The sequence below is a fragment of the Lepisosteus platostomus genome, chromosome 18, assembly GCF_059453375.1.
Source record: "Lepisosteus platostomus isolate fLepPlt1 chromosome 18, fLepPlt1.hap1, whole genome shotgun sequence".
Lineage (NCBI taxonomy): Eukaryota > Metazoa > Chordata > Actinopteri > Semionotiformes > Lepisosteidae > Lepisosteus > Lepisosteus platostomus.
This window is the reverse complement of record NC_142628.1, coordinates 9,535,011-9,558,515: the sequence shown is the minus strand read 5'-3', so window position 1 is coordinate 9,558,515 and position 23,505 is coordinate 9,535,011. Positions and strand designations below refer to the sequence as shown.

The 23,505-nt window shown below is 36.5% G+C and overlaps 2 protein-coding genes across 3 annotated transcripts in view; one reads left to right on the top strand and one right to left on the bottom strand.

Annotated features, from left to right (window-relative positions):
* LOC148645618 (uncharacterized) overlaps positions 1-23,505 on the top strand; it is a 114,522-nt gene that overhangs the window by 30,756 nt on the left and 60,261 nt on the right. For both annotated transcript variants that reach the window (XM_088611449.1, XM_088611448.1), the window contains exons 11-12: positions 18,767-18,938; positions 23,066-23,204. In XM_088611449.1, coding sequence (XP_088467575.1) covers positions 18,767-18,938; positions 23,066-23,204 — 311 coding nt within the window. The remainder of the gene's footprint in view (positions 1-18,766; positions 18,939-23,065; positions 23,205-23,505) is intronic.
* Positions 4,901-9,124, bottom strand: LOC148645619 (uncharacterized). The gene is made up of 2 exons (XM_088611569.1): positions 8,769-9,124; positions 4,901-7,609 (listed from the first exon to the last, which is right to left on the bottom strand). Exons 1-2 carry the CDS (start codon positions 9,043-9,045, stop codon positions 7,035-7,037), a joined length of 852 nt encoding a protein of 283 aa, XP_088467695.1. The 5' UTR covers positions 9,046-9,124; the 3' UTR covers positions 4,901-7,034.

Genomic DNA, 23,505 nt, shown 5'->3' with positions numbered 1-23,505 from the left:
AGCGGGGGAGAGTGTAACGCTTACGGCCGACAGGGCGCTGTGTAAGAGCCGGCGTACCAGAGCGGGTGACGTCACCGCCCTTCCCTGTGATAGCAGGACCACAGCTACTGGGCTGTGGAGAGATCTCTCTTTGGCTCACGGGGCTAGGTCGCTGCAGAGAGACGCGGAAGTCCCGGGTTCGAGCCTCCAGTCGGGATGGGGCCGACCAGATGCGGCAAGGGCGCCCGCCTGAGCCCCCGTTGCGTTACATTGGTGTCAGAAGCGGGGCGGGATAGCCCTTCGCCGGGGACGGCGATTTAAGCGGGGGAGAGTGTAACGCTTACGGCCGACAGGGCGCTGTGTAAGAGCCGGCGTACCAGAGCGGGTGACGTCACCGCCCTTCCCTGTGATAGCAGGACCACAGCTACTGGGCTGTGGAGAGATCTCTCTTTGGCTCACGGGGCTAGGTCGCTGCAGAGAGACGCGGAAGTCCCGGGTTCGAGCCCCGGACGGTGCAGGGGCCGACCAGATGCGGCAAGGGCGCCCGCCTGAGCCCCCGTTGCGTTACAATATTTTATTCAAAACCTGAATGCTTAAACTGAAGCATAAGAGAAGGTACAGTAAATGCCAGCAAAAACAAAAGAGAAAAAAATATGTTGATTGCATAAGTACAGTATTCAGACCCATGAATTCAATATTTGGTGAATGCACCTTTGGCAGCAAATGCAGACAGATGTCTTTTTATGTAAGTCTCTACTAATGTTACATGCTAGCTTGGTGCAATTTTTATCCATTGTTCTTGGCAGGTTTATATAAGCTTTCTCACATCATTTGGAGGCAGTTAATGGACAGTTGAAGTTCAAGTCAGGACTTTGGGACACTCAAGAACATTTGCTTTCTTCTTATTAAGCTTCTCTGTTGTAGCTTTGGCCTAGTGCTTTGGACTGTTGTCCCACTGAAAGGGTAATTTTTGCTCCATTTTTAAGTCTTTAACAGACTCAAACAAGTTGTCTTGGGCTTTGCTCTGTCCATTTTCCTTGTATCCTAACTAGCTTCCCAGTACCTGCTGAGGAGAAGCATCCCTTAGCTTAAAGCTGCCAACACCATGCTTGGCTGAAGGGATTGCATTGTCCAGCAGATGTGCTGGGCTGGGTCTTCCCATAACTATTAGCATTAAGAACAAAAAGTTTCAGTTTGGTCTTGTTTGACCACACAACCTTTTTGTTTGCAGTATAATGGAAAAGTTTTTGTTGCAATCTCCATACATGATTTAAGAAAGGTTTGTTACTCAGCTATAAAGGCCATTTTTGTCAAATAAATCTTTTTATTTTAGATTTTATGTCTCCTTTATTCAATAAAGTCCTGTTCTCTTTTAGCCATATATTTTTCTAAAATGATTTATTAAAACATTTGGGACATTACTTTCTAGACTTACTTGTTACTGAGATAAATCTGTCCTACAGCATAATATTTTTAAAATATTGTCATCCATTCTCTACTGATTCCATATCTATCCTGTCTTATTTTGCTTCTCTCAATCTGTCTTATTACATTATAGCCTGTGTTGATGAAGTTATAAATCTTTATTTTAGACTCTGTATTATGCAATATTATGATCATTATGGATTCATGATGGCATACTGTATTATGATTATTATTATCCTAATTGTTTGCTCAGCTCTGTTTTTCTTAAAGCTGCAATTCAAAATAACATAAAATGATTAAATTTACAGTTGATTTCCCCCCCTTGCAAACATTTCTTTGTTCTTATGTCTTTGTTTAAACATTAGGTTGTATATAGTTGAATCTGAAATTAATTTGAAAATAATGCTTCAAACTTCAAAAGTTAAGAAGGTGGAAACGCCAGTCCTTACTCAACAAATGTCTTTGACTTTCGTCACACAGTGAGGATTACTCAGTTGCATTTCTTATCCATTTCACTCCGCTATGCATCAGTGACTGAGGACTTGGGTTCTTGACTCCCACTCATAATGAGAGGCAGGTACTTTTTGCTTTCCTTCCATATACCAGTACTGACATCAAGAAAGGTGGTGAAACCATATGCTTTAAATAGGCTGTTTTCATTGTATTTTTCAGTTATTACAGCTACTGTAGTATTTAATCTATACCGCTACCTAAACACTATTTATGCCTGGCAGGATGTGCCCTTAAACATCTTGCATTATCTTGAAAATATTCGACAGTCAGACCTTGGTTACAGGATAAAATCACATTAATTACAGGGAAGAAGGTCTGCATGACTTATTGAATGACATATTTAGGAATGAGCCATGAAGGAATGTATTTCAGGCATTGGACAATTGCATCTGACTTTTTTTAAGCAGGACCCTCACATGAGCCATTCTGACCTCAAAAGTCGAGATATCAGTGTTCAGAGATAGTGAAGAAAAAAAATTTAATGTTTACAGATATGTGTAACAGTTTTCATCTTGTTGAGTCAGAGAATAAAGTGTTTTGTATTTAGGAATTTAACAAATGAAGCCTGAAGTGTTGTTTTAAAGTGTGTGTGTGTGTGAGAGAAGAACTCACTTCTGTATAAATGTTGTATTAGTGTGATAGCACTCACTAATGTGTAAATCTGAAAAAAATATACAGTACCTGGAAATACAAGTGAGGCATTCAATAACAAGTGGTCCCCCTTACAATATTTTACAGCCTTATGGCTGTCCTGTCCAAACACTGGGGCAGGCAATACCCATTCCCTAAAGACTCAAAAGGTATCTGGCAGTCAAAGGAGTGTTTATGTACTATCAGTTGAATAAGTACTAAACAATTAGAACATTAGAGGGAAGAAGTGGGTCTGAATGAAAACCATTTTTTTCCCTCTTAAAACCATATGGCCATGCTGCTTGAAAGCATGGTATTTTTCATAAGTCTGCAAAAAGGCATCTGTGAAACCAATATATCTCTCCATGTATCAAGAGCAACTCAGGAATTACTAGTCTTGCCTGTCAGGTTTCTCCAGGTTTATAATCTAAAACTTTAGATATTTTATTTTTGGTTGTGTTGTTTAAAATATAAGAATAACACTTTTTATTTCATGATCTGCCACAGTCCAGTAGTCACTACAATGATGGAAAATCACTTTAATTTTCACTGAAAATAAGGGATGTTAGGGTTCCTCCATAGATGTGTTCATTTTATACTTGTTTGACTTTAAAGTTGAATTGGTGGAACAGACATCTGTGTTATTTTATGTGTAGTTCAAATAAAAGCTCAGAACTTGCTGCTGTATGAAAACAGATGACACCCAGGGAAAGAAAAGCCTGTCAGCACCCAGGAGGAACCAGATGCTAAAATGTTCTTGCTAAATCCCCAATTTATCTCCTGTAGGTTTTTCACTCGAAGTAGAGGATTTGAATACACAGAAAACGGACACCATTTGGTTGTTTGGGCTCTCTTCACCACATGCCCCTTTAAATTGAAATGTCATCAGTAACACAAACACGATAATCGCAAAATGTACCTAAATATTATCTTGCAGTTTTACTCAGCAATCTCTTTGGTGCTACTCTATATGAAAATTAAATAAAATGTATTTTCAAAACATTTACTATTGGAGACCTGGAAGCTTTTATTAAGTTCAAAGCGGTGGTGTTTTATGCAATACCTGCACTTTACAGCTAACTTAAAAACAAATCAAGTCTTCATGGTGTCTTTGTGTTTCAGTTAAGACATCTGTGAGACGGGAAGATAGTTTTACATTAGATGAAGACATTAAGGTTCTGCATAAGAAAATGGTTTTGTTTGAGTGTGACTAATGTCACCAGCTGAACTATGTAGTATGTGTACTATATGCATCAACTTTATTGTATTCAACACAGCAATATTCTGTACAGGTAAGGCTGTACAGTTTTTTTTTTAAAAAACTTGAGTTTTCACTAGTCAAAAGCATTTGTTACCCTCAGTGTTCGGGATGAATTTTTTATGTTCATTAAATTGACTCTCCTACTGCTTGAAAGAGTAATGAGGCAAATCACTCAGTGGCTGTGGTGTTTAGTAAAAAGCATCTCAGTCCTTTTTTATGTAGTGGGTAATACTGTTTTTAAACTGGAAAACAGACAGAATAGGTGACAGTATGAATTGGTCTTGTGGTAAATGTAAAGGAATTCAATGTTTAAGACATTTTTAAAATTGTTCTTAAAGTACAGTATAAAGGAGAGGACTATTTGATATGCTGCGTTAAGACCCATATTTTGAAAGCAAAAACCTCAAAGGTAGTCTTTGCTGACTTTGGTTAAGTGTGACTTGCATGTTTTCACTGGTTATAAGCAAATAATGTAATAGTCTATAAATGGTTTAGCTAAGTGTTTAGACTTACCAGTTACTTCTGAAGTGTAGGCAGTCTTTACCTCTTTGTTGTGACTCTCTCCTTTCAACTGCTGGCCTGCCAAGCGTTAGTTTTTTTCCCTGAGTAAGACCCTGTAGCCTCATTAAGACATGGAAAAGCACATTCTGAGTTACCCAAATTCAAGGGGGCCAAATGTTTGTCAGTTTTAAATTCATCAACTGGTCGAAATTACAGCACCTTCTGTGAAAGCATAGGCAGCTCTCAAGGATGTCAGCTCTCAGGAGGGTGTCCTGCTTTTTAAAAATGCAAGCAGTGAGTGCGTGTTGACCAGAATCTCAACAGCAATGTGAGGGCCAAATTTCCTTTTTCATGGCATGGTTCCTGCATGCTGTATTCAGCATTTTCTTTGCCTATCTGAAAGAGTTGACATGCTGTTTTTCGGGGTTGAGGGAAAATGGGAAGTCATTAAAGCCATAGGTGCATGACACTGTTTAATAAGATTTTTTTATTATCCCTTTAATGTGAAAAATGAAAAAAAAAATCATCTAAAAAGTGGCTAAAATCATTCAAATAATGTCATAAGTTACAGTACAGATATGCAACCAGCTCTTTTTGTAAATTTTGATTAAGTTTAATTTAAATGTACAGAATATTTTATATTTAACATGAAAGAACAGAACTACTCATGTAGTTGTTACTATCCATTACTTCCATTGACATGAATCATGAAAATAAACTTGTTTTAAACTCCATGTAATCTTTCTTCATTTAGTATTACTTCTTTTAAACTTATGTATTTAAATTTGCTACATAATAAAATACATTACTCCACATATTTAGTAATATACAGTATTTGTTCCTCCTCAAATATATTTCTTAGTTTTTCTTAGTTCCTCAATAGGTTTTATCTACTTTCTACTTTCAGCAGTAAAGCTGTCCTTTGAGTACTATAAATATTAATAATCTGTTTCCTTAAATAACAGGAGAGGGTTATAAGCTCAATAAGTACGGTAAATATACTAGCTGTTTATAACACATCACTAATTCTTTGTGTTAATAAATTGTATTAATTTCAGTCAGGTGAACTCATGCCATAAAGCAGCATGGAATATTTTATATACAGTACATATTCAATAATGTACATTTGTTATTAGCCTTATAATCTGACAAGCCTCTAAAGACACCTTTGCCTTGATGTTGCTGGGATGTGTGGATCCGAAAGAAACATGGTCAGATGAATAAGGATGCCTGCCTCTCCCCTAGTCATAAAAAGTAGGCAGAGGTCTGTGTGAAAGAGGCAAAGTCAGAGTCCATGTGGGGAATCTTAAGACAGACATACAGTGACTTTATCTTGATGAATACTGGATGACTGCTGCTACAGTCTATCTGGGCTGCTATACAGTATATGGGCTGTCAAGTTAAGGGGAGGGTAAACTCATTTTGCACAGACAGCAGTGTTGATACAGTAGGACACTGGCATCCATAACAAACACAATATGGGGTGTTTACTCATTTGTAATAAAGTTTTTAACATTTAAATGTTGATATAGTGTCATTTATAGTGTTGGTTGGCTCAAGATAAATGTGACCTGATGTGAACTGGGTATCCAAAGCACTAAAAGCTGCTCTCAGATAGAGTCTGAAATACAATTACAGTTTAACAATTAGAAATTTCTAGTTAAATACAGCTTGTTAAAGAAATTGTAATTCAGAGTAAGTCCAAAGTATTCATGGAAGTTACAATTACATAAGTATAAAAATCATTATAAAGCCATCAAAAAATTCATTAAAAAAATAAAGGGTGAAATTTATGCTATTAATAGAATGTATTGGATAACACAGGATTCATAATGGTGCCAGATGATATTAGTTTTAATAAATTACAGGTACTTATTGTGTTGTTTGTGATTCTTATATAATCCTGAAGCTTACTGTTACACCCTTGAATTAAGTACTGTATATCAACCTTAAAAACCACTCTTAAGAGCTGTGTGCCCCTACAGCCCTGCTGGGATTCAGTCCCATCAGCTCCTGGACAGCTCTGGCTTCAGAATCGCACAGTGCCAATACCCAGACGGTGAATTTCACCAATTTAAAAAGCCAGGTCTCCAAGGAGAATTCAGCACTATGTACAGTAGGTTCCTAGGGAGAGACATCACCTTCTCTAACAGGCTCATTGCCAGTGAGTCCTGTTAAATGAGCAGAAGCATAGAAATCTTTTCTACCTATGCTTGCTATGAATTTCTTTTGAAGGTACTTTTTCCTAATGGAATTTGAAATTATAACCTTTTGGCTTTTATAGACACTCTCATATTGGTCCACCTCAAATCTGAACAAACAATTACTGGAAAGGACTATAACATTTTAAATGTTAAAATATTTTAATGAAGGCTTCCTATATTAACAATATTGTTTTGATATTCAAAACTAAATGTGTATACATCACTGGGGTGGAGTTGTATACAATATGTGAAATGTCAGGCTATTGTGGGATTGTATCATTTATGCCATGTCCTATCTAAATAGTAACAGGTGTTTGGTGGGTTTGCCATCTCTTTAACATGCTTAGTGATTGAGGAATAATAAGCTGCAATAGAAGTTCAAATCTTAAGACAAATGTTAGTCAGCTAACATAGCTGAGATCCTGGTGAGAATCATCACCTCTCTTAATTATCAGTACGACACAGGTTTAAATGCATGGCATGGTAAGAGTTTTTTCTAATAAGGGTGCTTGGCGGTAGTACTATCTATAATCGTCAGTGTTTTGGATCATCTGAGTTGAAGATGTTGATGGATAGGAAGGGGATGTCTCCTCGACTTTAGGCACTATTAGTAGAGCTGTGTTGTCTATATTTGACTCCTCCTGGTTGTCCTCAGAGGTTTGAATGGCCGTGTGATGGCATGGAGGTGAGGGCTGTCTTGCCAGCAGATCCACTAGGGAGCCAAGGTGGTGGGTGAGTTCACGGAGAGATGAAGCAATAGGGTCAATGGCAGCCACTATCCTGTCCCCACAGTTAGTGATGGCCGAATGAATCCGATCAAGCTCCTCGCCAAAGTTTCCTAACTCCTTCGTTCCTCTGGGAGTGGAAGGGACATCCGCTGAAGAACTGACAACCGCTCGAGGAGGTTGTAGGACTGGAGTGACCTGTCGAGGGCGAGGAACCAACAGAGGAGGCCGTGGAAGAGGTGCTTGTGGTCTACTAGTTGGTAGGACAAAGGAGGATACAGCCACGATCCTTGGAGGGAGTGCTGGAGAGCTAGATACTGAAACGGTCTGTAAGGGTGATGGGCCAGACAGCTGGGAGGGTTCCTGTGGAGCTATAAATATAGTATATTGACAGATTACTCTTTTTCTTTATTGCAACAGCTGAGATCCTTATACCAAATGTACTTATGATGACTAGATACAGAGAATGCATTAAATTAGAATAGGTAATAGCCTCAGTCCCTGTCTGGTGTTTTAAAACATGTTCAGAAGTTGTTTTTGAATTACTACCAAACATCGGAAGAAAGCTTGAATAGATTGCTGTCAAACAATTTTTAGACTACTCTTTATTGTCTGAATATTACCAATATTTACCAATTCTTGGTAAAAGTCAGTCTAGCTCTTTACTTACAGATGTTCATGTTTGTGTTACTTTTGTTCATTTGAGTCTACTATTCTTATATTTGTGCTGCTGCCTTAAACATACAGCTCTTAGTTTGCTATTGATTTACTGAAACCCTTTATTTTGTGTACAGTACCTTAATGAGCCTCCTGCGCCATCATCCTTGCTTCCAGGCATGTACGGTACTTTCACACCTACCTCCTTCTAAAAACAAACTGTTGCTTTGTTGTTAGGTGTGTTGGAATTTGTTCTCCCTTATGAAAGTATACTGCATAAAATGGTAAATTCACACAGTTCTTTTAAAGTTTATTTCATATTTTTACCAGGAAACTGCTATGATTAATTTATATTTTTTTTCATTGTGCTTTTAATTAACTGGTACCTCTTTGTTTCAATGAGATCACCATCCACTGTGTGCTCTATAATATTATTTTGCTTCAATGTCCTTTGAAGTCACTGTGTTTGTTACAAAAAATGGACTGCTGTAATAATCAAACCTTCCTTCAAGACGTGAGATGCCAAGATTCATAAATTGATCTGAAACATCCCAGAAATGTCCACCTACTATAATTAAAAAGTTGATTTCTGAAGATTTTTGTTCCAATTAGAAAACGTGCCACACCTTTCCCAACACACCAAAGAACTACAGGTCAATATCCTTGCCATCTGTATCTCATTGAAAGTAGTATTTGGTACACCGCATAGTGATACATTCCTTACCTTAACTGGTTACAGTTTACTTTTGCAAAATATGGAACTGTAATTTTTTCTGTAATATTTCTCAGTAATTACAAGTTGAGCTGAAAAAAGAGTAACTTGCACTCATGTTTTAAGTAAACATTTAGTACTTGTTCAAAGATATCACTTACCTCTTTTTGTAGCTGCCTTTCTTAATTCTCTGTATTCTTTTTTTGCTGCAGTTGATAGATTTTCATATTTCTTTTTAACTTCTTGAATGGTTCTCTTCACTGTGGGATTTTGAGAGTTAACACAATCTGTTATTTCTTTCCAGTGCTTTTGCTTAATGACTGACGTCACTGCAGGGTTAAACTTGCTTGTTAGGATCTCTTTTCGTCTTGAGTATTCCTTCAACAGGATTGCTTTCTCCTCCTCTGTCCAGTTTGGATTCCTTTTTCTTTCAGCCATTTTACTTTTAAGAGAACCTGAGGTTGAGCTCTGAAGGAAATGCTGTTGCCACGGTGACAGACTGAGGACATGGCCTGTATAGTATGCAGCTATTGGCTGTGAATACCAATTACATCACAAGCACTTAAGTGTTTTCCTTTTCCTTGGCCTGAGGAGAGAGAAAATCTGCAGAAAATCTACACTTAAGTACAGGAAATCCACTGAAGAATTCCATTCAAATTTGGTTTTAGGTTTTCTAAATTCTGTACAATCTTTAATCTTAGCATATAACTAGTAAATACTTTCTCTATTTCTATTTTCTTTATCACTTGACCATTTTAACATTTTTTTTAAGTGGGTGAAAATCACTGATTTACACTGCAAATAGAAAAGCCTGTTCTTTTAAACTGCCAGTGTACTTGCTTTCAAGTAGATTTTATTTAAATTACAAAGTATTTTTCAGTTAACTTGATTTATCCTTTTTTTCTGAGTCTGGTGCATTCTGCTGACCTTCCCTCTTTAAATTACTTAAATGATTTGCTTTCTTCTATTAAGAACTATGTCTTTGTTCTTGGTTTGCCGTGTGTTTATAACCAATGAACCTGTTGACAGCTTTTGTTGTCTGAATATCTACAGACATGGCAGTCACTTTCTTTATCACCTTTATCTTACCAGAGATTTTTCTGTGTAAAGGGAAGCATTGCTGGCTGCCTTTCTTTTGCGTTTTTCAGCCAACTTAATTTGTCTTGCAACAAAACATCACTTGCACCTTTTGACCAGGATCACCCACTCTAATTTATACTGCACTCCTTAAACACCACTTCAGATGTGTAGCGTTATATAAAACATTTTGTTCTGTAATATCCAAGATAAAACAAATCCATGATTGTGCATCTTATTTTAGCCTCCCTAAAAACAGTTCTTCTAAGAAATTTGCTTATACAATGCAACCATTTAGTTGACATACAGTATTTAAAAACTTTATTTAAAATAAATGGCTATATATCCCACATCATACAGTTCAATTTGCAGTAAAATGTTTTGTTTTGCTACACTCATGCAGTGGGTACATTGCTGAAAGTCATGTGCTGACAAAAGTAGAGCCAATCATCTCAACTTAGATCTGATCATTATCAAACGATTACAATAAGCTGTACTTTGACTGGATGTTATAAATACAGATTCATTAAACTTGATGTAGAATCTTCTTGTTGAATACAATTTCTAAGATGACAAGTATACCAAAGAAAAATAAAAATAGCTAATAACAATCTAAAACATTGTCGATATGGGTTTTTGATTTTTCAGCTTTGTTTAGGTTTTACAGAGGTTATTGACTGTTTCATTGACATTTTTCCTCTCTTTTCTGTGATTTGTGGCTTCAGTGTTGACAAACATGGTGTGTACAGAGACCTCACACATAGATAGGGATTTTATGAGACCCCAGGAACTGTTGAGAGACTATTCAGGACTGAAGCTGTCTAAAAGTTCGTTGCCTATTAACCCTGGCCATTCTAGTTTTGTTCACACTCCAGGGGGTTAGTCATTAATATTAACGGAAGCATTAGAGCATTTGAAGTTCAAGTCCTTTTAAGGCCTGTTTGAATGGGATATGCTCTTACTTTCACAGAATACTTAGCCACATCTACATATTCAGAATGTTACACCCTTATTTTGTATGCATGGCTTACCAGTACAAGGGAGAGCCATACTGCAGACCCTGCAGGCTGAAGAAAGCAAGCTTTCAAAAGGCAGACAGGAAAACAGAATTTACACGCTGCAGGTCTTTCTTAGGCCGTAATTATTAAAATGCTATTTAAATTTGGCTTTCTCAGTACAGAGAGGGCGTTAAAGGGGAAATCCACTGTGATAACAAAAATCAAACAAACTTCACAAAACTGCAGTTCAGTACATATTAGGTCATCGCATAATAACTGTATGTTCCAAAACACCTACATAAAGCTGTGCTGCCAATCTCCAAATCAGTCTTCTTACTGCAGTCTCTGGAGCCAGGAAAGAAGCCTCCTAAAAATAAACATTCGCAAACATGTCTATTAGTGTTGTTTGCAAGATCACATTTTGTTGTATTTCTGAACCTCTCACAATAGTAATACCGCACAATGCATTGTCTAAATTTGCAACAAATGTTTAATATATTCCATATTAAACATATTATATTTATATACAACTGTCATATATATATATACAGTAAAGGAGTTATAAAGTATATTGACAATCGAGGACAGAGACAGATGAAGAATGTATTTATATGTTACATTTATAAATATTGCCTATTTGTTTGTATGAGACTGAAGGTGGTGTTTTTATACAGACTTTTTGTGGGTTCATCGATTCTACTTTGGAAGGCATCAAAAAACATCTGTGCCTGTCTTTTTGACTCAAAAGGAAAGGGTCTTTGCTGGTTTAGGATACTGCACAGGGAAGACTGATATTTGAGCATGCAACTTTACTGTACAGTATATGATGACCAGATATACAGTATTCTGAACTATAATCTGGGAAGTTTACATTTGATTTTTGTTTTGCACTGGTTTTCCCTTTTAATTTGGTGTGGTTTTGTAATTTGTTCTTAGAATTTCCAGACAGTAGAAAAGCAGTAAAGCTGAATGCACTGAAGATAAATTTAGAAAGGCTTATGTTGATTTTAACTAGGCAGTCAGGAGTGTTGAATTTATGAAATCCCCCCCTTTTAATCTAAGGTGACACACTCCTTTTTAAAAATGCATTTCATGAATAAATGTGCAATCTCATTAAAGCACGGAGTTAGGTTAAAACATATTGTTTTACAAAAGCAGTGGGAAAAATCAAATTTTGAGAATTATTAACTGAGCCGTGGCATCTGCTTTTGAATGAAGAATTATTATAACATATTTTACTGTGTATTCTACATCTCCAGAGGGCGACAGTTTATTTTTAATATTACAAAAATGTATTTAAAAAGATGAAACAATGTCTGTAAGAAATAATAGCGTACATATATGAAAGGAATATTTTATTTAATGTTTAGTCCATCCGCTTTCAATAAATGCTTATTGAACATTTTCAGAAACTGCTTAGTCCAGTACAGGGCAGCAGTGACCTCGAGCCTAAGCCAGCTGACAACCGCCACAACGTGGGCTAAACCCAGGATGGGGGGTGCCAGTCTATCACAGGGCACACACATGGTGGACAGATTAGAGATGCCAAATAACCCTGGCATCTCTTCTTAGAACTGTGGGAAGAAACATGGAGGACCTGCAGCAGTGAGAACAACATGCGAATTGTACACAGGAGGCAGTCCAGTCCTTAACCGAACCCAGAACCCACGGGCTGGGGGCATCTGTGCTAACACCTAATTAAACGTCTCGAGCCGAATAAAAAAAAAAGAATCTAAGAAATTGCCATTGGCAGCAGGCAGGCTCAACGACTGACTCGCTTTCATATATTAAGAGCATTTTATTTTCAAAAAGAAGAAAATAATCATTGTTTTCTTTCCTGCCTACCCGTGTTTAAGCAGTTGAGTAAACACTATGTAGTATCTTTAAACATAAGCAATCAAAGGTAAACATTCCTGATGGAAAATAGGCAAACAAAAATAAGATCACCTCAGCAGATGAATGACTGACTATACCTGCATAAAAACACACGTGGAACCAAAGACTACCAATTTCGTTGATGGTCCACCTTGTCCCTGTGTTCCCTTCTTGCCTTTTATCACGAAGGTCTTCAAAAGAAATGGGTAAAGGTGAAAGGTTTGCTGTCACTGCATGATTGCTCCATGTGTTCATAAAAAAATATACACATTGCATTTGTACAGAAAGAGGCTTTCTGAAATAATTAGCTTCGATGGTACAGTATGTATCTGCTTTCATTTGTGACTGGGTGGGGGTGGAATGCATTTCTGGCAGTCTGATCAATAGTTTGGGTCTGCAAAGAAAAAAAAAGTCTTCCAGAACTTTACTCTCTGCTCTGCTTGAATTTTAAAGCTTGGATAAAAAATGGCTATTAATAATTGCAACGTGCCTAATTTTCTGTAATAAATGTCTTTCATTTGCATTCAGAAGGCCAAATTTAGAATTCACCTCACCACTTACAACCCCAGACCTGGGAAGGAGAACACAAGATTAATTATTTGCCATGTTCTCCACATCTGGTCAGTTTCTCTTCACACCAAATTAATCTTTTTAGCAGTTGATGCCAAGATATTTAACCTAGGAAGACTTTGTTCACCTCCTTGCCCCAACAGGTGTGTCAGTGTTGAAGAGGTGAATTAACAGTCAATTTTCCACTCTTGGTAAAGTTTAACTCAGTATTACACTTATTTTCTAGAGTCTGTAGAATGATGTTGTAGAGGGTTTAAGAAAAAAAGATTTAAACTGCAAGTCTAAGAAGAGAATAAAGCTTTCCCATTATGTGTAAAATGTCTCTGATCTACCATAAAGAACAGCATGTATTTATTGATAATAAACCTTCAGTTAATACTATACTCTTAGATGTACTTAGTGTATTTTTATTTTAATGCTTTCATTATTGATTGGAATTATTGAGAGAGGATTCATTAATGGTAAATTTTTGTTAATGAATGCTGCATATCATTACATGGTTCTGTTTTCATTTAGAGATTGCATTAACAAGCAATAGTAGCATAAAAGTACAGAACTAGAAAGCCTTTCTAAAGGAACATTATGTCCTTCAATCAATGTGTCTAGCAGCGCGTTTCAGATAATGCCTTACTGAAGGTCACCTTGACTTGGAAGACAGAAAAGCTCACCTCTTTTCTGTTTAGGGCATTTTACAAAGAGAATTGTAGTTAATACAGTAACTGTTCATTGCTTAGCAAGAATAAATGCTGAGACAACATATGGAAAAAGTGATGAGGTTTTCTGCTGGTGATGAGAGAAATATTTAAGAGCACATTCTGGCGTGAAACCGAGACCTCGGTTTTGGTCTTAAACCTTTATTGCCTTGACAGGATGATTATATCTGTCCCTGTTTTCACTCACGTGTAATAAGTAAATCTAATTAACCTTTTTCTCTTTTGCTCCACTGTGATTTCCTCCTTTAACAACGCTTTTATACTTTTCTACCCTAACTAGCCCTCCCTAGCTGCCTGTGATGCCCTGTCGATCCATGTGAAGTCAATATCACACTAAGATAATACAGAACTGAATTAAATATGTAAATATGCAGAATACAGAATATTATATGGACCTTATTGTAAAAATAATTTATGTAAATTAAAGTTTCCTTGTTTACTTTTAATATGAGTAATGAGAGGATAATTTAGTTTTTTTTATACTTGGCTTTCAGGCTACTTGTAAGAAGCTTTTTTTACAGCGACCCAGGGGGAGAGAGGGGCTTTTCCATATATATATAGTAATTATGACCTCTGTCACTCTGCTGGGCCACTCAAGCACTCAAGAGATTTCAGTGCCAGTATGGGTTTAATGATAGTTCAGAAAGTATCTGAATTAAGTATGCAGGGCAAGGTCAATGCAAGGGAAATTAATTCTTTCTGTTGGTGTGAAAGTGGAATGGTGCCAAAGTAGGCATTAACTCCTTCTAAATTATTTGCCCAATATTTTATTCTATCTGCTGCACCTAGATTTATGTTACTGAATTTTCCATATTAAAAACACATATTTAACTTTAATTTGAATTGTGATGTGTAGTTATGATTCATATTTTTATTTACAGGTATCACCTATTCTCAGAATTCTGGAAATTCACAGCTTTTTGTGAAAGGGACAGAATAGCATGATTAATTAATTAAGCTGAAAATACTTTGAAGTGTTAATGTGTAATTGTCATACTGTCTACTGTTCACTTCTTTAGGAACAGTTTTAATAGTTCATTATTTCATGTTAAAACATCTTGAAAAATGAAATAATAAACTATTAAGCAACTATCCGACAAAAGACAAAAGTGTATTTTCCATAGTTTATTAGAGACTGTTCAGATATATAGTATAGAAAAAACTGTTGTAACATTTTGGGGGGAAACATAATACTTTTTCAATAACCTTACCATAATGCCTTACACAGACGATTTCTGATTGCCAAAAACATAACAGTAGATAGTAATAAGATGAGGCTATCCAGCTGGGACAGCTTCAACAATACGGCTGTGGCTGGAAAAAATTTGGTCCATAGACCACGTGGTCCTACAGATCACTGGATAAAGTAGTGCCTCCAGTTCAGTTTTACATGCACTATAATGTATTGTTCAATTGTGTTCACTTGTTTGTGTTTCAAGTGGTAAGGGAAAATCAAATAAATTATTATAAATGTCCTTTCATTTATATGACAAAATAGACCAACATTAAAAATGGGGCTATTCCGTTATATACTCTAAATGAAAGAATTCTTCTAATTCTTGATTAAAAACTGGTGGATTTTTCAGCAAACATTAATTCAAAAATACCCATGCATTTCACCTATCTTTTCTTTAAAGTCTTTTTGTAAAAGCATTTTATGGAATAATACTGTCCATCATACTTGACATTTATCATAGGACATAATATCATACTGACTTTGATAAAGAAAAACTTGCATAACAAACTTTCACCATTTAAGACAATGAATCCGTTCTAGAGTATTACGGCTTAACTGAAGCCTGAGGGAATCATTAAATATATGTTGTATGGGATGAAAATATAATTAAAAAGTTACCAAGTGCTTTAAAATAATTTCCTATTTTTAATGTGTGACTGTTCTGAGGAGGAGTAGTTGGTGACAGCTTAGGTCTTTGGGTTAAATACCTGTTGATGAAACTACAAATGTAGCAATTGTTTGTAAGAGCATGTAGACTTGATTGCAAATTCAGAGTCAAAATGAAGTTGTCACTGGAAATGTTGGTGATTAACCTTTGTAAGGAAAGCAATTTCAAGAAATGCAGTGGGCTCAGGATTGTCATATGCAAACTGAGGTGTCATTGTGTTATCTTTTTTCCATAAAACAAATGTGTACTTGGACTTATTTGGTATTTTAGAATTGCTTTTTGGTGCTTTGGCATATTACTGTAGTTCGGTCACTATACTGTACAACTACAGTCAACATTTAATGGTTTTTGAACCCAAACCCTACACTGGCCTGAAAAGCATGCTCATTTCAATACTCTTTTTACAGTATTTTTCACCTGATTGAAACTTGTCCTAAAGAAGACACATTATTGAAGCCGAACAATGTCCAAGAGCTTTCAAATCTGATGACTGGAGGAGTTCAGAGACCGATTGCAGGATTGGCCAGTTGAAGCCCCAGCTAGGGTTAGGGTTACATTCCCACACTACTTAAGAAAATGTGTCTTTCTTTGTAAACTCTCTAATTTTCTCATTTATCGAGCAACTAGATGTATAACCTGAGTGAACATTTCATGATTCTTGTAACCCAAACCCTACAATGGTATGAAAGGCTTACAGATCTCAATCCCATTTTCAGAACATTTTTCAGCTGATTGAAAAGTTGCCAAAAGAATGCACATGATTGAAGATGGTACATTTCTAAGAGCTTTTTTCACTTGTTGTAGTTGTTTCAGACTCGTAATTGTTTATTTTGAGGAACATTTTGAAATCTGAGGGTTGGTGGAGTTCAGAGACCGATTGCAGGATTGGCCAGTTGAAGCCCCAGCTAGGGTTAGGGTTACATTGCCACACTACTTAGACATATGTTATGCTCAGTTCTGGATTTTGGGTCCCAAGGTAACTTTAGGATGAGTGGTAATATATTCCTATCTGCAATTTTTTTTTCGGAGACTTTTGGGTGCCCATGTTGTATATTGCTGCGAAGCGTAATTGTAATCTAAAACGGAGTCAGATCAAAAATTGTAAGAAAATGTGTCTTTCTTTGTAAACTCTCTAATTTTCTCATTTATGGAGCAACTAGATGTATAACCTGAGTGAACATTTCATGATTCTTGTAACCCAAACCCTACAATGGTATGAAAGGCTCACAGATCTCAATCCCATTTTCAGAACATTTTTCAGCTGCTTGAAAAGTTGCCTAAAGAATACACATTAATGAAGATGGTACATTTCTAAGAGCTTTTTTCACTTGTTGTAGTTGTTTCAGACTCGTAATTGTTTATTTTGAGGAACATTTGGAAATCTGAGGGCTGGTGGAGTTCAGAGACCGATTGCAGGATTGGCCAGTTGAAGCCCCAGCTAGGTTTAGGGTTACATTCCCACACTACTTAGACATATGTTATGCTCAGTTCTGGATTTGGGTCCCAAGGTAACTTTAGGATGAGTGGTAATATATTTCTATCTGCAATTTTTTTTTCGGAGACTTTTGGGTGCCCATGTTGTATATTGCTGCGAAGCGTAATTGTAATCTAAGACGGAGTCAGATCAAAAATTGTAAGAAAATGTGTCTTTCTTTGTAAACTCTCTAATTTTCTCATTTATCGAGCAACTAGATGTATAACCTGAGTGAACATTTCATGATTCTTGTAACCCAAACCCTACAATGGTATGAAAGGCTTACAGATCTCAATCCCATTTTCAGAATTTTTTTCCGCTGATTGAAAAGTTGCCTAAAGAATACACATGATTGAAGATGGTACATTTCTAAGAGCTTTTTACACTTGTTATAGTTGTTTCAGACTCGTAATTGTTTATTTTGAGGAACATTTTTAAATGTGATGGCTGGAGGAGTTCAGAGACAGATTGCAGGATTGGCCAGTTGAAGCCAGGTTAGGTTTAATAATAATTGCTTACACTTATATAGCGCTTTTTCTGGACACTCCACTCAAAGCGCTTTACAGGTAATGGGGACTCCCCTCCACCACCACCAATGTGCAGCATCCACCTGGATGATGCGACGGCAGCCATAGTGCGCCAGAACGCTCACCACACATCAGCTATCAGTGGGGAGGAGAGCAGAGTAATGAAGCCAATTCATAGAGGGGGATTGTTAGGAGGCCATGATTGATAACAGCCGATGGGGAAATTTGGCCAGGATGCCGGGGTTACACCCCTACTCTTTTCGAGAAACACCCTGGGATTTTTAATGACCACAGAGAGTCAGGACCTCGGTTTTACGTCTCATCCGAAGGACGGCGCCTGTTTACAGTATAGTGTCCCCATCACTACACTGGGGCATTAGGACCCACATGAGCCGCAGGGTGAGCGCCCCCTGCTGGCCCCACTAACGCCTCTTCCAGCAGCAACCTTAGTTTTTCCCAGGAGGTCTCCCATCCAGGTACTGACCAGGCTCACACCTGCTTAGCTTCAGTGGGTTGCCAGTAGTGAGTTGCAGGGTGATATGGCTGTTTAGCATTCCCACACTACTTAGACATATTTTATGCTCAGTGCTGGATTTTGCGTCCCAAGGGAACTTTAGGATAAGTGATTATATACTGTTTTCGTATCTGTATATTTTTTTTGGAGACTTTTGGCTGTTCGTGCTATGTATTGCTTCGTAGAGTAATTGTAATCCAGAACTGAGTCAGATATTTATTCCTTTGTAAGCTCTCTTAATTGTGTAGTTTATTGTGCAAATATATGTATTTCTGTAGTTGGTGCTGTAGGCTGTGTATAGGCTGCTTTCCAGAGGAGAACTATAAAAAAAAGTAAACAAGTGAGCAACATTTAAAGTAAATGTTTTCTGTGTTTTTTCTACGTGATTCTCGTTTTGGATTGGATTTTTCGGTATAAGTCATGTTTTTTTTTCTCCTTTGCTTAAGTTAGATTTTTTTTCTTAGATCTTTTTCTGACCTACTGTATATGGTGTTCTTTTTACCCCAGGAGCATTGCTCTGCAAAACCCTGCATCAACAGATGAGCAGAGCAGACACCAAGGCAGTAAAGTCAAGGACAGTTCCTATTACCAGGTAACACCAGTGGAGAGAATACCCCAGGAATTCTTCAGAATATCAGACACACACACTGCAGGACTTGGAATAAAGAACATGCAAGAGGTTAGACTCACTTTATATAATATAATATGTTTAGTATGCTTTTTCCTCCTTGCTTTTAAACAGATTTAAATATATTCTAACCTTTTTTTACACCTTTTACGCAAAAGTTCTGATATAATATTTTGTTTTAAAATAAAATATTAAGATCAAAATGTATATTCATTACTGAAATGCTTGCTTTGTGTCATATGAGCATGTCATGGATACACAATTTCAATGGTTTCTCATATTGTGAGAGTAAGGCAAACCAAATCAACAGAAAACTGACTTTTGTTATGCCAGCTCTTTTAGTTATGTTTTTTTTTTATTTTAGCCTAGAATGCAAATTTTATTCTTCATTTTCAACTGACAAAATCGAAGAGAAGCTCAATAAGCTTGAGGTATGATGCAGAACTAACCACCTTGACTTATCGGTGACAAGTAACATTTTAATTATTGCCCCAACGACAAAGCTGCGGAGTGAGCTAGTGTTTGCAATGGTAGCATCCACACACCTGGTACTCTGTGCCTGTTACCATGGAAATGCATTCTGACAGGAAATCTGCAACACCTGTGAGCTATTTCCTTCCGCACCCATATCAGGTAGTGCAGAAGATTCAAGGACTGTTCTGACAGGGGTCTGGCACAGAGTCATGCTCTGAGTAAGGTCCTAGTTGCCTAGTTCCCTACTTCTCTGCTTGGTGCTTACTTTCGATATACAATACATAGTTTTACTGTATTTAAGAAGGGAGAAGATTTTTTTTTTTTAGGTGTGTGCCTTTTTCTTTACTGTTAGAAGCTTAAGATGGCAAAGCAATTGTGACAAATTAAAGTATTCATTATTTATACCAGTAATAGTGAGTGTTGTTTAATAAAATATTAATATCAGTGTTGTAGTGTTTTCTACTTCAATGCTTCCTCTAGGACTCAGCAGGTCTTCAGATGGAATGAATAGTTTATTTTAGATGAGATAGCTAGTTTCAGTATTTCCCAAATTCTGACAACATCTTCCTGTTTTTTTTCTCTGTCCACTTGCTGTCTAAAGCTAATGTGATTTATCCATGCTTGATTACTGTCTACATTTCTGGGGCAAAAGGTACAATTCAGAAATAATAAGAAACAACAGTATGTTTCTATTAACTATTTATCTTATTAACAAATACTTTATCACTGCCCCTGGGGAAGTCATCTTATTTCTTTGTTATAAACAAAGAAAAAAAATACATACAAGGATTTAACACTTTCTGAATATCCAATACTAGGCTGTAGTAAGTGATAACATTCATACACTTCCCAGAATTGCTATCTAATATCATTCTCCTTCAAGGTTTGAAAAGGTCACGGCTGTAACCAAAAAGAAATGGTTGTTTTTTAGACTAGACAACAGTCAAGACCTCACTAAAATGTAATGCATTGTGTCAATAGAGGACTAACAAATTATTAGTGTATTATTATTCTCAAATCTTCTTGGTTTGTTGTCTCACATTAAACATTTTTTTTGCATACAGTACAGTATCTGAAGATATGGCTCGATAATATGTTTTATCTTAGTTAAGTGTTTCATGTAAATTGGTCTACAGTATATTAAAGCATATTATCAGCATGCACGATACAGATTTTAAGTCAACAATTTGTGTTTATATTCATAACATACAGAATGTACAGGAAGCAGAGAAAGCAATCTTTTGCATATTATTGTTGGTTTAAGATTAAGTGCTACTAGAAATGCAATAATACATAAGTGCTAGGAAGCAGAGCATATGTGAGCTGAGATGCCAGTTTTAGCTGTTTCCTAATAACTACTAGCCTTCCCTGCATGTGGCTTTGATCAGTGCTTATTGTGGCAGAGCTAGTAGCAGCCAAACCGCCTTGAGCAGAAGTTGACCTTCTTGCAGTTTTATTTCTTTTTAATCCTTTTATTCTCAAATTTTAAAGTTTTATTGTAGTGCCAGCTTTTTTATTTATTTTTATATAACTCCATCTACATCCAAATTTACAGAACTAGAGGTTTGAAACTGCCTTTCTCTCAACCCACCTCTTTTTAGAACTTCAGAACACTTTTAGAACACTTTTGTCAGACGGATAAGAGTTTTTCTTATATAAAGCTTAATAAAAAAAAGTTTAACTTTCATCTTTGGCAAAGCTCTGCATTATTCTAATAATGCACATTAATTGTTAAAGTATTTCATTGTTTGTAAAAAGAAAAACATAATGGCTTTATAAAAGAAAGAGATCACTTGTGTAATCTGGGAAAGCTTTTCATTGTAATGATGCTGTTATTCATTATATAGAGAAAAGGATAATTCTGAATGGAGCAGAAAGCTACAGTATTGTAGTTATAGGTACTCCAAAATTCAGGCCAATTTAATGCTAATATATAGAGGGCAATATGTTTATTTTTTGGGATGGGGGATTAATGACTTGAATTGCATAGCTAAGACAGCAATCTTCCAAATTACCTGCATGGCATTTACTCAAAATTCGATTTTTTTCTCTTTGCGAGTTTCATTGCATCACATTTCTGTTTTCAGTAATACTTTGCTTTTGGTTACTCACAAATCATTCTGAAGTTAAACAGAGTTGTCAGTCTGACCCTTAAAAATGGATTATTTGGTAGATATAATAAATATAGCTTACAACTGCTGCATGGACCATAAAATCCTACTCTATTACCCGCCTGCGTGATGTGGACTTGAATTCATACACACAGATACACAAGCAAGAAAGGTTGTAAGTCTCTGGAAAGAAAATTATTTATTCTATTTTTATGTGTTCTGTTTGATTTATCCATCAGCTTTAAATGCACAGCACTGAACTTACTGCTCTCGTGTTGTGATGTAATCTGAAAGGGGATGATTCTGGTTTTCTCCCACACCCTTACTATTATGGAACCAATAATGAGTACCTTGGATTGGCCTTCAAGGTCATCAGATGGAAGCCCTATTAACCACCTGTAGGACACATTGTGCTGTCACGATCATCATCGTTATCTACAGTACTTCAGACAATCATTTTACACCTGCTGCTTCTCGGGAGGAATTTTCTTGACATCTGCATCAGTCAAGACAGGCATCACATTGTGTCCATCTCCTCTGCAAAGAGGCCTGCATCTTCTGGACAAAGTTTTACTTCCATTTTAAGTAACTACTGGCTTCTCATCTATTCATGCCAATGTTTTGTGAGTCAGCAGTGTTCTTCTGTAGGCACTGTCTAAGCAGACCCAACAATAAAAAGTGTAATGTCTGAACAAGAGCACACTAATTATGCTGCTGAAGGTGGACACTGGAAAGAAGGAAAAATTGGACCAGTCTCAATTAATCATTTGTACAGCATTTACAACATTGGTTTTAAAGTCAGTTAGGAAGACATACAGGTCATAGCCAGTTTTCATTTTTTTTATTTATACCAACCTGGCTCTGTTGACTGTATTTGAGCAGTGGTTTAATAAGAAAAACACTTTGTGATCTGTTTTGTTAATGGAACTGCAGTAGTGGCATTTTCCTCCTTTCACTTTGCTCTTTACAAGTCAAATGAACCTCACAAATTTTTGAAAAAGATAAATTAAGATCAAACTGATTTATTGCATTATTTCTGTCATTAATAAAAACGTATCACATAGAACTAAACTATTTAAACTATATAAACTATGCTGAATTCTCAAAACTCAATAGAATACTTCTATACCTCAGATGTTCTATAGAAATGAAGTTTCAGAATGAAGTCTTATTCCACACCTGATTTTTTTATGTTTGTGATATCATGCAGTATATTGGTGCACTTACTCTTAAAGTTAATATGAATGCTTTATTGTATAAATGCTAGATGATAGTCCTTTTCCTTACAGTTTGTTGAAATCTGGTGTTTGACAATATATTTGATTAAGATCTTGCTTTAAGCAGATACAGTAACTTACAGGCACTACAACACAATCCAAAATTGTTTTCCTCTTATAAAAGTTCAGTGTGACATACTATTGTAAAAGCAGTGTAAATCATTAGTGTAGTAACAGGAAACAAACTGTGCAAAGTCATGTCAAAGCAACACAAAAGCATGCTAGTAGTAACTAAATAACCAGTAAATCAAGGGTTTAGGAGCTGCTCTAGCTTGATGTTGTCATATTAAATTCCTTTACTGCCCTTTATCTCTAGGAAGAGTCCACTGCAGCAAAATATGAACACATGGCCCACATGAAAATTAGCAAACAGCTGCCCATGACTGACAGAGTCAGTAAACCATTCCAGAGCGCTGTGGCACCTTTACCTCCATTGAAATTTCAGAGGCTTACAGGTGGGTATTTTGTGTAGATACTGCATCAAAACCCTCTTCGTTATGGCTTTTCAACAATATAGTATCTGTCTGTTAAACATCAGTTTATTCCATGTTTTTAAGAAGATGCAAGATTCATTTGTCATCCATCCATCCTTAGAAATGAATACTGTAAACTGCTGTGTCCTTGCGTCTTTATAATGTCCTTAGGGTGTGATTATCTCTTGGTAAACCATTCTTGTCATCCCTTCGTTTTAATATCCAGGCTTTATAGTACTCATGCGATTTAAACAAGCAAAGATTTTAGGCTTGCCCCTCAGCA

Excerpts from the sequence above, each read along its gene's own strand:
- LOC148645619 (XM_088611569.1), bottom strand. The coding sequence starts at position 9,045 with ATGGCTGAAAGAAAAAGGAATCCAAACTGGACAGAGGAGGAGAAAGCA. Across the intron at positions 7,610-8,768 it reads AAAGGCAGCTACAAAAAGAG|CTCCACAGGAACCCTCCCAG; the intron begins GTAAGTGATATC and ends CTATATTTATAG.